General features: G+C 61.3%; 2 protein-coding genes across 5 annotated transcripts; both read left to right on the top strand.

The window, feature by feature from the left end:
* The first annotated feature begins 285 nt into the window (after window positions 1–285).
* ERFE (erythroferrone) lies at window positions 286–10,379 on the top strand. 4 transcript variants are annotated; one of them, XM_030916421.1, is made up of 8 exons: window positions 286–555; window positions 3,039–3,161; window positions 4,175–4,277; window positions 5,294–5,553; window positions 5,625–5,733; window positions 5,820–5,910; window positions 7,158–7,236; window positions 8,481–10,379. In XM_030916421.1, the coding sequence occupies exons 1-8, from the start codon at window positions 361–363 to the stop codon at window positions 8,577–8,579; spliced, it is 1,059 nt and encodes a 352-aa protein (XP_030772281.1). In that variant the 5' UTR covers window positions 286–360; the 3' UTR covers window positions 8,580–10,379. The 4 variants fall into 4 exon arrangements, with proteins under 4 accessions (XP_030772281.1, XP_030772282.1, XP_030772280.1 ...); XM_030916422.1 differs by having other exon boundaries at window positions 4,163–4,277; window positions 5,625–5,729; XM_030916420.1 differs by having other exon boundaries at window positions 4,163–4,277.
* Window positions 8,595–10,379, top strand: LOC115893210. Its single transcript, XM_030916424.1, has 2 exons — window positions 8,595–8,804; window positions 8,867–10,379. The coding sequence occupies exons 1-2, from the start codon at window positions 8,633–8,635 to the stop codon at window positions 9,367–9,369; spliced, it is 675 nt and encodes a 224-aa protein (XP_030772284.1). The 5' UTR covers window positions 8,595–8,632; the 3' UTR covers window positions 9,370–10,379.
* Window positions 10,380–10,881: the final 502 nt, after the last annotated feature.

Here is a 10,881-nt window from a genome sequence, read left to right as displayed (position 1 = left end):
GGATTTGCAGAGGGGACGCGCACAGCAGGGGAACACCCCTCCCCCTCCCTGCCCTGCCCCGCTCCGCGTGCCCCCCTCCCCCAGCCCCGAGCCCGGACACTCCCCCCATTCCCCCTGCAGCGCGCGCGGGAGCCGGGAGGGGGCGCGCGCGGGAGCCGGGAGGGGGCGCGCGCGGGAGCCGGGAGGGGGCGCGCGCGGGAGCCGGGAGGGGGCGCGCGCGGGAGCCGGGAGGGGGCGCGCGCGGGAGCCGGGAGGGGGCGCGCGCGGGCGCGCGGTCTCGGGCGAGGCGGGGGATTCAAGCGCGTTATAAGGCGAGGAGCCCGGGGCGCCCGAGACGCCGCACTCGGAGCCGCCGCCCGCATGGCCCCGGCCCGCCGCCCCGCCGGAGCCCGCCTGCTGCTTGTCTACGCGGGCCTGCTGGCCGTCGCCGCGGGCCTGGGGTCCCCGGAGCCTGGGGCGCCCTCGAGGAGCCGCGCCCGCGAGGAGCCGTCGCCCGGGAACGAGCTGCCCTGGGGCCCCGGGGAGAGCCGCGCGGGGCCGGCCGCCCGTCTGCCGGTAAGACGCCCGGGTCCGCTCCGGACCCAGCCCGCGCCCACAAGCTCCGGCCCGGGAGGAGGACGGAGAGGCCGAGCCCGCCCTCATCCCCGAGAGCTGCTGCAATGCCCGGATCCGGGGCTCCGCCGAGACTCGGGGCCGTGTAGACGCTGCCCTCAGCCCGGCGGGGAGCCTTGACTTTGGCTTTGGGGTAGTTTGACTTAAAGCAAGGTTCTGCTAGGTCGGCGAAAACCCCCTTTTCTTTTGGGACAGAAGGAAGTTGGGAAATAGATAAAGTGTAAATAACTTGAGTTGAGGAAATTGGGAAGAACGCATTTGTAAAAAGTGTAAGCAAATTACTGACACCGCCCCCAATCTATTTGGTGCAGTTCTCTGAAAACAAAGTGTTTCCCTGCGGGTCTGGGGTCAGGGGGCTGTTCAGGGTGGGGAATGACATGTGGCTTTGAGTCAAGTAGCTTCTGGCCGTGAAGGGGTGATCTTGAGCTCTGCCCTGCCCCCTCCTCTCCAGGGTTTTGGAGCCTGGACTGCTGAGCAGAGGGCGGTCCGGTTGGGGAGGTGTGGCCCAGGCCTGAGGAGAGGAGAACTTCAGAGGGGCCCTTAGTGTGGCCGGGCCTTGGGTCAGGGAGGCAGGGCCGCTCCAGGGAAGCCAGGGTGGGCGGCAGGTGCTCTTGACTCTGAAGATGCTCAGGGACAGTAGAGGGGAGAGCCAGGGGGGCATCTACTAGAGGGGACAGGGGTGCAGCTAGGCCTGGGGTCCCCCAGAGTTCTCTATCCCAGCCCTACCACCCCCAGCTGCTTTCCAGGGACTGAGGGCAACCTCTCCCCCTGCAGTTGGCCAGACCACCCAGGTGGGCACAGCAGCCAAATGTCAGGGCACGGTCAGCAGGAGGCAGATGGGGCTCAGGTGCTTCCAGATGGAGTTTTGGTTGGACCCTGTTTGTAGGGGACACGGTGACCAGAGGTCCTCCCAGGCTCCAAGGCTTGTTTCTGAGAGACCCCTTGTGGCTGGAACCAGGGCAGCTGCCCAATACCCACCCTCACGGCTGGGGCCATCTCCTGGTATGCCAACTGACATGGTTCTGCCTGTTAACGGCTCTACCCCCAAACCAAACTGGGGTCAGAGTCCATCCACAGGCTACAGGTACAGCTGGGAAGGTCAGCTGGGCACACCCCTCCTGACTGGTGTGCAGCATCCTCACTGCATGTTTCCGCAGAGGGCACACGCGAAGTGGAAGAGGGTCCTGGGAGGGGGTAGAGTGGAGAGCAGCCAGCAGGTGGTACAGTTGACCCTCCAAGGCGCAAGGAAGCGCTGAGGGCCCTGGGCACCCTGAACCCTTTCTCCGTCCAACCACAGGCTCCTCTGGCACCGCAGCCCCATCTTCCCACCACAGCACCCTGGTCTGTGCATTGGTCAGCCAGCTCCCAAAAGAAGGCCCTGCGTCCCCCCGAGCAGCCAGGAACCAAAGGCAGTGACTTGGCAACCGGCTTTGTCTCTGATAAAAGGGCCTGGTCAGCTATAAAATCCCAGGGTCCTTCTGTCCGCCCCCAGCGTCAGCACCCATGACCTCATCTAAGCCCTCCTGAGCTGCTTTCCTTCCCAGCTGGCAGCCTTGCCTGGAGCCCAGATAGCCCAGTGGGTCCAAGTCCTCTCCCAGAAAGCTCCCTCCCAAAACTGTGCTCAGTGTCAGCATCAGTCAGGATGCAGCAAGGACAGGAATGGGAACTTCCAGAAGCTTCACTGTCCGTGCTTGAGTCAGTGTCTCAGAAGTGCTGAGGCAATGAACGTCCCTCGCAGAGGCCTCATGTCATGACAGCTCGCCTGGTCCTCTCCCCCACTGGATTGTAACCCGAGGCAGCTGTGAGGGCTGAATTTGCCTCCTCAGAACTTCTGACAGTGGGGGATGGACAGAGGAGCAGCTCACCTGGTCCTCTCCCCTACTGAATTGTAACTCGAGGCAGCTGTGAGGGCTGAATTTGCCTCCTTAGAACTTCTGACAGTGGGGGATGGACAGAGGAGGGCTGGCTAGTAGTTGGGCTCCCTGATAATCACAGTTGCTTCTTCCTGAGCACCTATGGGTGCTCTCGTGGTTGGATCTTCCTGGTGACTGGAGGGTGGTGTGATCACTGCAGCTCCTCTGGAGGAAGGAGGCCCAGCAGTGCAGGGATTCACCCCTATACCCGAGCCCTGCACCCCATCTTCCCTCCAGGCATCTTGGGTCTGCCTCTCCCATGAGTGCCAAGTCCAGGCTGAGGTGTGGCCTGTTCCCTAGGAGTTGTCCTCCACGGGCCAAGGGGAGAAGGTGTGAGTGGTGGGGGCCCCTTTGGGAGCTGCCTTTGAGGCACTGCCTTTGAGGGCACCACAGGTGACAAGGACCAGGGTCCCAGAGTACAGAAGGCCACACAGTCACCTCCTGCAAAGTGTCCCACCTGCTTGGTGGGAGCCCAGTGAGGCCAACCGCCCTGCTGGGCTGGCTGTGTTCCAGGAGCCCACCGCCGAGCGTGCACACAGCATCGACCCCCGGGACACCTGGATGCTTTTCGTCAGGCAGAGTGACAAGGGTGTCAATGGCAAGAAGAGGAGCAGGGGCAAGGCCAAGAAGCTGAAGGTGAGGCCGGCATCCCGTCAGCACCAGGCCGTGGGGGGCTCCACCACCTCGCTCCTCATCCACTCCCACTCCTACATCCTGAACATTTCTAATAGCACACCCCTCATGCCTCGGCCTGGGGACAGAGAACACAGAGAAAGAACCCAGGCAGCCCCAGGGGAAGCCCTGAGTTAGGGGCCTGGTCCCAACCATTTCCCCATACCCCTAAAATGCCAAACACTCCCTCTTTTCTCCTCCCTCTGCATCCAGGCCAGGGAGGCTGGGCTAGCCCAGGCTGTGGTGAGAACCTTGTCCATGCTGGGGGTCCTGCAGGAGTACCTGGTTCCCGGGGACTAGGGGCACAGGGTCCTGGCGACTGCTGTGCTCTCACCCTCACTCAGCCTTGGGTCTTGGCCTGAGTGGAAACTTGGTGCTTGGTCCTGGTGTTGCCTCCTACTTGGAGCCCCCAAAATGGCACACAGGGGGTGTGGGCTTCTCTGTCCCCTGGGGGCCAGTCTCACCTGCCTGGGATCTGACCACACAATGGAAGGCCAGCTCAGAGCACATGAGGCAGGTGCACAGGCTAGGCTGTCCCCATGGCCTGGCCTTCCACCTCTGCCCCAGCCTCCTGGCCCTGCCCTAAGCTTCTCCCGACAGGGGCTCACTGGCTCCTATTTCAGGTCCCAACCCAGCCTAGTGGGGACTTGCTGATGGTGGACTCCGGCCCAGTGCAGACCCTGAGATGCAAGTCCCCAAAAGCAGCCTGGAGCCTTCTTCCCTCCAGGAGGCCTGGCTGCAGGAGTGGGCTTCAGCCCTCTGCCTCCCCACTCAGAGCAGAGCCCTTCCCTGCCAAAGCCCCGCCCTGAGGGCTCCCCTACTTCAACACAGTCCTTGTACTCACTCCAGGAGAAGCTTTCACTGTTGGAGGTGGACCCTCGGCTGGAGGTTGGAGCCCACTGGGGAGCTCTCTTGCCTGCCTCTTAGTGGCAAGAGCCTGCTCCTCATATGTCCTCACTGGCAAGGTTCCCTTTCAGTTCGGCTTGCCAGGGCCCCCTGGGCCTCCCGGTCCCCAGGGCCCCCCAGGCCCTATCATCCCACCCGAGGCACTGCTGAAGGAGTTCCAGCTGCTGCTGAAAGGTAGGGGTGTGCACCGGCTGGCACACACACCCCCCACTGAGCCGGGCCCGGGAGGGTGTCCCGAGGAGCCGACAGGGCCAACCTCAGCACTTCCACAGGCACCCAAGGAGGCACCTGCTCTGGGCTGGACTCAAGGACAGTGGAGCTGGCCCAGGTCCAGTCCCTGCCCCGTCTTGGCCCACGTCTGCCAAGAGTCAGGGCTGGGGGTGGCTGGGAGTGGGGGACCATGGTCAGGAGAGGGCTTCACAGAGGAAGGTGGACCTGGCCACTCAGCATGGCAGGTGCTCAGGGACCAGCGCCCATGCCCTGCCTGGAAGTCAGGAGAGCTCGGTGAAAGGCAGAGGCATATGAGCAGCACCAGGTGGAGCTCGGCCTGGCACCCACAGTCACCACTGGCCCAGGCTGGGGCAGCCTGCGCTGGAGGACGCAGAGCTGAGTCGAGCTGCGGAGTCCACACTGAGGCCTGCTGCCGAGCAGCAGAGTCCACACTGAGGCCTGCTGCCGAGCTGCAGAGTCCACACTGAGGCCTGCTGCCGAGCTGCGGAGTCCACACTGAGGCCTGCTGCCGAGCTGCGGAGTCCACACTGAGGCCTGCTGCCGAGCTGCGGCTCACATTAGTCATTAGAATTGAGCCTTTTTTCCCTTTTAGTTCAATGTCCCGTTCGTTTAAATATAGCACCCTCTGCGCTGAAGAACCTCCTTGTACTTCCAGTAAAGTCGCAATCCCTTATTTTACCCCCAGCTTCTTTGGAAAATGTGGGTGGGGTAGAGGTGAGGCTGGAGACCAGGGGCGCTAGGGCACTTCTGCCCGAGCTTCCCAAATGGTGAGGGAAACGGAAGCCGCTGCAGGGTCAGGAAGCAAAGCCTCCGAGGCCCTTCGGGCCGAGGGGGCGTCGCCCTCGCCCCACCCCTGCGCCGGGCAGGCCCCTCGTCCTGCTTGCACCTGTCCCGCTTGCACCCACCCGGCGGGCGGGTGAGGGGTCCCTGGCGCGCGGCCACCGCTCGCTCTGTGCCAGGCGCTGTGCAGCAGCGGGAGCGCGTGGAGCACAAACCCTGCACGCGCGGCCCCGCCGGGCCCGTCGCTGCGAGCCTCGCCCCGGTCTCGGCCACCGCCGGGGAGGACGACGACACGGCGGGGGACGTGCTGGCACTGCTGGCCGCGTCCCTGGCCCCGGGGCTGTGGGCGCCGCGCGTGGAGGCCGCTTTCCTGTGCCGCCTGCGCCGGGACGTGGTGGTGGAGCGGCGCGCGCTGCATGAGCTGGGCGTCTACTACCTGGTGAGTGCGGGAGGGCGGGTGGCACCATGCGGCCAGGCGGGAGCCGGGATGACCATCCGTGCCCCTCGCAGCCCGACGCGGAGGGTGCCTTCCGCCGCGGCTCAGGCCTGAACTTGACCAGCGGCCAGTACAGGGCGCCCGTGGCTGGCTTCTACGCGCTTGCCGCCACGCTGCACGTGGGTGAGGCCCGGGGCGTGGGGGGACCGCCCGCCCTGTCGCCCACCCCGCCGCCTGCCCAAGTGACCACGTCCCGCCCTCCCCCGCAGCGCTCGGGGAGCCGCCGAGGAGGGGGCCGCCGCGCCCTCGAGACCACCTGCGCCTGCTCATCTGCATCCAGTCCCAGTGCCAGCGCAACACGTTGAGTGCATCCCGGTCCGGACCCCACACCCGCATTCGCTTGGCCCCCACAAGCTGTGCCTGGTTAAACGAGGCACTGGACGGGGCTTCCGCCCGTTCCCACCCCGCCGTGGCCTGGGTGACCCCACACCTTCCAGGTCTCCTGGTCTACTCCTGCCCCGATCAGGCCTTCCCTTCACAGCAACCAGGGGCTGTTAAAAATGACCTTTCCGGGCCGGGCGCGGTGGCTCAAGCCTGTAATCCCAGCACTTTGGGAGGCCGAGACGGGCGGATCACGAGGTCAGGAGATCGAGACCATCCTGGCTAACACGGTGAAACCCCATCTCTACTAAAAAAAAAAAAATACAAAAAACTAGCCGGGCGAGGTGGCGGGAGCCTGTAGTCCCAGCTACTCGGGAGGCTGAGGCAGGAGAATGGCGTAAACCCGGGGGGCGGAGCTTGCAGTGAGCTGAGATCCGGCCACTGCACTCCAGCCTGGGCGACTGGGCTACAGAGCGAGACTCCGTCTCAAAAAAAAAAAAAAAAAAAAAAAACCTTTCCAGGCCACTCCCTGCCCAGACCTTCACCTCCTCCCCAGGTCCTAGGAGGCCCGGCTCCTCCCAGCCTCCCGCCTCCTTCCCACCTCGGGGACTTCCATCTTGGGGCCCGAAGCACCAGTGTTACTCCAAGAGGCCTCTCCAGACAGCTTTCTGGAGGGCCCCTCCTCAGTCGCCCTCCCATCCCTCACCCGGGAACTTTCTTCCCCATGATCGCATCCCTTGCTCCTGCACCATCTGGCTCATGAGTGCCGTGACTGAGTTCCCTGTCTCCCCACACCCAGAAGGCAGCCCAGGTACAGCGGAGATGCCCTGCCCATACCTGGAGCAGATGTGAATGAATGGATCAAGTCCAGAACTTCTTAGTCTGCCTTTGAACCCCCAGAGTGTGTTGGCCTGGACTTTTAGCATCACCTTCCACCACACCCCCACTTCCGGCTGTATCAGCCAGTGTCGTTTCCCACTGGAGCCAGGGCTTTGCTGCCCCTTGCTGGGCCCTGGCCTTGCCTTTCCCAATACAGCAGGCATGCCTCTGGCCCTGTATCCTTCCTCCTTTTGGGGACTCGGTTCAAACACCACCTCCACTGGAAGACCTGGCCAGGGCCAGGCACTTTGCTGGGCATGTGTTGGCTGCTGGCAGGATTGTGTGTTGTGGGTGAAGTTGGTGGGGTCTCATGGGGAAGGCTGACCCTCCTTCTGTTTTGGCTACAGCTCCCTGGAGGCCATCATGGGCCTGGAGAACAGCAGTGAGCTCTTCACCATCTCCGTGAACGGCATCCTGTACCTGCAGGTGAGTGGGGCAGGTTTGGGCATGGAGGGGCACCACCTGGGCATGGCCACGGGTGGCTGGGTGCAGAAGGGTGCTGTTAGATGTTCAGGATCACCGGGTGTAGCACCCTCAGACTCCAGGCCTGGGAGAGGGTCCAGGACATGCCAAGCGCTCACCTTGGTCTGGACACAGCCAGGCTTCAAGTCCTGATCTCCTTCCTCCAAACAGCCTTTTTCCCAGGGTGCCTGCCCACTTGAGCAGCTGCTCTGCTCTGCAGTCCCAATATTCAGACTTCCTGAGCACCTCATTCTGAGGCCCGCTACTCCCGGCCGCCACAGGTCTGCTGGAGGGAGGGAATGGAGGCCAGGCTGACTCTGCCCACGCTGACGCCGAGTCTCCTGTGACTGTGGGAAGTCAGAGATGTTGTTTTCCTATCTAAAACCCTAAGTGACTACCTCTTTCTGGCACTGGGAATTTTGGCAAGTGGTAGAGAAATGGACAGGAAGGTGGAATTTAATGACAGAAAACAATTGAGTGCAGGTGTGTGGAGTAACAGCTGCTATTGAATTCTCCCAGAGCCTTGGAGAAGGTAGTGCTACTCCCCGAGTTAGCCTGAGTTCACACAGCAGAGCCAGAAATGGAGGCTCCAGAGTCTGTGCTTGCTGAAGGGCATTCAGCGTTCCTGTCTGGGTGCCACACAGCGTGCTTGGTGAACTCAGTCTCTGCCGCACCTGGCTCTTAAGATGCAGATCCTGAGGCAGCTCTGGGTGGATCCCGGATTATGCATTTCTGGGAGTTCCCAGAGAATGTGACGCTGCTGGTACATGACCACGTTTGGAGCAGCCAGGCTAGAGTGCTGGTTTCATGGAAGGCCCTGCCAAATGATTGCAGGGCCAGGCCTCCCTCCCACCTGACTTGGAGCCACCCTCCCACCTGACTTGGAGCCCTTACAGGCTCCGAGAAGCCCTGCAGCTGTGAAACCTGTTGGATTCCTGAATCCCACTCTGGCCCTGAGCAGGGGCTTGCTCCCACACGCGTGAACCACAGGGCACTGCGGGGAAAGTAGGAGAGGTGCTGGGTGGGGCACAGGGCCCAACCCGCGCGGGCCCTTGCTCTGTGACCTTGGCAGCCACATTACTCTCTGGGCCTGAGCCCTTCCCATATGCGGGGCTGAGTGGGCAGGAGGGAGTGTGGCTGGCTGGCCCCTGGGTCGCCTCTGCAGGCTGTTGGGGTGGCCCAGTGCCTCAAAGGCACCCTCCTTGCAGATGGGGCAATGGGCCTCCGTGTTCTTGGACAACGCAAGCGGCTCCTCCCTCACGGTGCGCAGTGGCTCCCACTTCAGCGCTGTCCTCCTGGGCGTGTGAGCAGCCACCACGGTCCCTTCCTCTCGGGGGCAAATGGAGCACAGGTCTAGACAATGTGTGGACAGTGTCGGAGTAGCAGTGGCCACATGCAGGAAGAGGCCCACCCGGAACTCTGCCCACACTGGCCACTGCAGTTCAACCCACAGAGCCACAGCAGGCAGGCCTACGAATGTGACGTGCACGCTGGTGGTCCCGGAGCCAGGGGTGATTCAGGACACCATCTTGAGCCGTTATCCCGGAAACAGTCGGCATGCCTGGGGACACTTGCTAGTCCCCAGCTGCAGGCCGACTCTTTCCTGGCCTGCTCAGCACCTGCCCAGATGGCCTCTGCGTCTTTCCTGCGCCCAGCCCCACCTTTTTCACCTCTCTTCATGTTCTCATGGAGTGCAAAGCACACCAGCCAGGCCCCCTACCTGGAAGGGGGTCAGCTGATGCAGGGCTAAGGGGGCTGCCACAGGGAAGTACGCCGTGTGTTCTTACTGCTCAGAAGGGACAGGGTCTCCCACCAATCCCCTGGTCTCCATCTGGGCTCCTTGGTCTTTCCTGCCCCTCCCCTAACTGTGTTCCACCTGCCAGTGGAGCTCAGCACTGCTTAGCCTGGGCCAGAGGGACACTGGACAAGGGCCTTTGGGGGACAATGAGTCTGGGCCCAGCTTCCAGTTCTCATGTATGCAAGATTAACTCACAAATTCACCTCAGAAGGCCTTTCCAAATGAGAGCTCTACTCTTCCCCTCCTCTGCCAATCTTTTCACAGCCAAGGCCCCTTCCACCCTCTCCAGAGGAGGATGAGATCCCTTTTCCCCTCCCCTCCGAGGTGCTGACTCACTGCTAGGATCCACCCACCAGAGGAAAGATCTAGAACGTCTTTACAGATTGGAGACAGCCAGGCCTGCTGACCCATCCGAACAGCTGAAGCAAGAGACTTCCACCAGGGATGCCAGGGCCTGGGTTGGTCCAGCAGCTCTGGGATGAGCCTCCCAAGCATCTTTCCCACTTGGGTGGCGATGCGGCTCTGAGATTGGACAGGTGGTGGATGAGAGATGGTCCCAAGAAAGGGTGGTCTTGGGAGGGCTGGTCTCAAGCCTGCTGTGCTCCTGTGGCAGTGATGGGGCCTGGGGATGGGGACGGCAGCTCTCATGAGGAGACCTAGGCTGTGAGCCCGCAGCCTCCCACATTTTCCCTAAAGTGCAGGACTGTCCGAGAGTAGGTAGTGAAGAGGACAAGGCCCTCAGCGGTGACCTCCACGGCCTTCTACCTGCTGAGGAAGAGTTAACGCACTGCCTCCCCCACACAACAGGCTACCAAGAACCTGGTGCCTCAGGACCTCCTGGGAGCCAAGCTGGTCTGGCAAGGGTGCTCAGGCCTGGGAAAGAAGGGAGTAATGGCTAGTCACCTTCTAACTGACCTTTGGATGAGGTGACCACCACCAGGCCTGAATGATCCCCAGGAGCCCAGCTTCCAAACCCCAACTCCGAATCAAACATCTCCATCCCCAAGTGCAGTAATGTACAAAAACCAACCACTCTGCCCTGGGGCAGGCCTGGTGTGATTCTCAGTAGGACTCATACCCACCCTACCTAGAAGTACTGGGCTGGCCTGGGTATTGCATCCCGTGTGTTTTGATAAGGGGGTGATGTGGCCACACCCTTATCTAGATTTCACTTTGTATCCACTGGGCAGATATTTTAGAGAACTTCATCTTTTACTCTTAAAAAAGCCACATATCCACATCTCTTTCATTTTCTCAGTGTGTTAATGTAGCAATTACAATATTTATTATCTAATACTGCCAGGTGGAATATCTTTAACTGACTTCGTGGGGTGGTTCAAGTACTTAAGAACTGTGTGACACAACAGTTACAAAACAAAAGGCAGACTTTAAGATCCAGAATCAATCCTTTAGCCCAGGTTCACTAAGCACGGTAAGGAGAAACCTGCAAGGTGAAGTGGAGATGGCCTCCAGCCTCTATGTGGGAGGGGTTCCCTTGAAGGCTGGGAGCGAACTTGTCTGGGAAACTAGGGTCAAGCCTCTCGGGGATGGTGGGACATAGGGATGTATGAGGCACAGACACCTGGTTTGCTATAGGAAGTTATTTACCAAATAGTTCTAGTTCCTGATTCTGGGGTACTAGGGCTCTTTTCTTCAGTGATGCCACACTGGACAATGTCCCAGTCCTCAAACTAAAATGGGTACTTGGCTCTTAAAACTCCCTGGGGAAGGGACAGCACCAACACTTCCGTTTTTATTTGTGGCTTTTACACAACAAACCCACAGGAGCCATCTAAGGTTTACATGAGGCA

Source organism: Rhinopithecus roxellana, chromosome 14 (genome assembly GCF_007565055.1).
Source record: "Rhinopithecus roxellana isolate Shanxi Qingling chromosome 14, ASM756505v1, whole genome shotgun sequence".
NCBI lineage: Eukaryota > Metazoa > Chordata > Mammalia > Primates > Cercopithecidae > Rhinopithecus > Rhinopithecus roxellana.
Note: the sequence above shows the minus strand (reverse complement) of the source record. Positions and strands in the feature narration are given on the sequence as shown.

Bases quoted from the DNA above. Each gene is read 5' to 3' on its own strand.
- ERFE (XM_030916420.1), top strand. From the start codon at position 361: ATGGCCCCGGCCCGCCGCCCCGCCGGAGCCCGCCTGCTGCTTGTCTAC. The intron at 3,162-4,162 runs GTGAGGCCGGCA...CTCACTGGCAAG, and splicing joins GCAAGGCCAAGAAGCTGAAG to GTTCCCTTTCAGTTCGGCTT. The intron at 7,237-8,480 runs GTGAGTGGGGCA...CCCTCCTTGCAG, and splicing joins ACGGCATCCTGTACCTGCAG to ATGGGGCAATGGGCCTCCGT.
- LOC115893210 (XM_030916424.1), top strand. From the start codon at position 8,633: ATGTGTGGACAGTGTCGGAGTAGCAGTGGCCACATGCAGGAAGAGGCC. The intron at 8,805-8,866 runs AGCCGTTATCCC...CAGCTGCAGGCC, and splicing joins TGATTCAGGACACCATCTTG to GACTCTTTCCTGGCCTGCTC.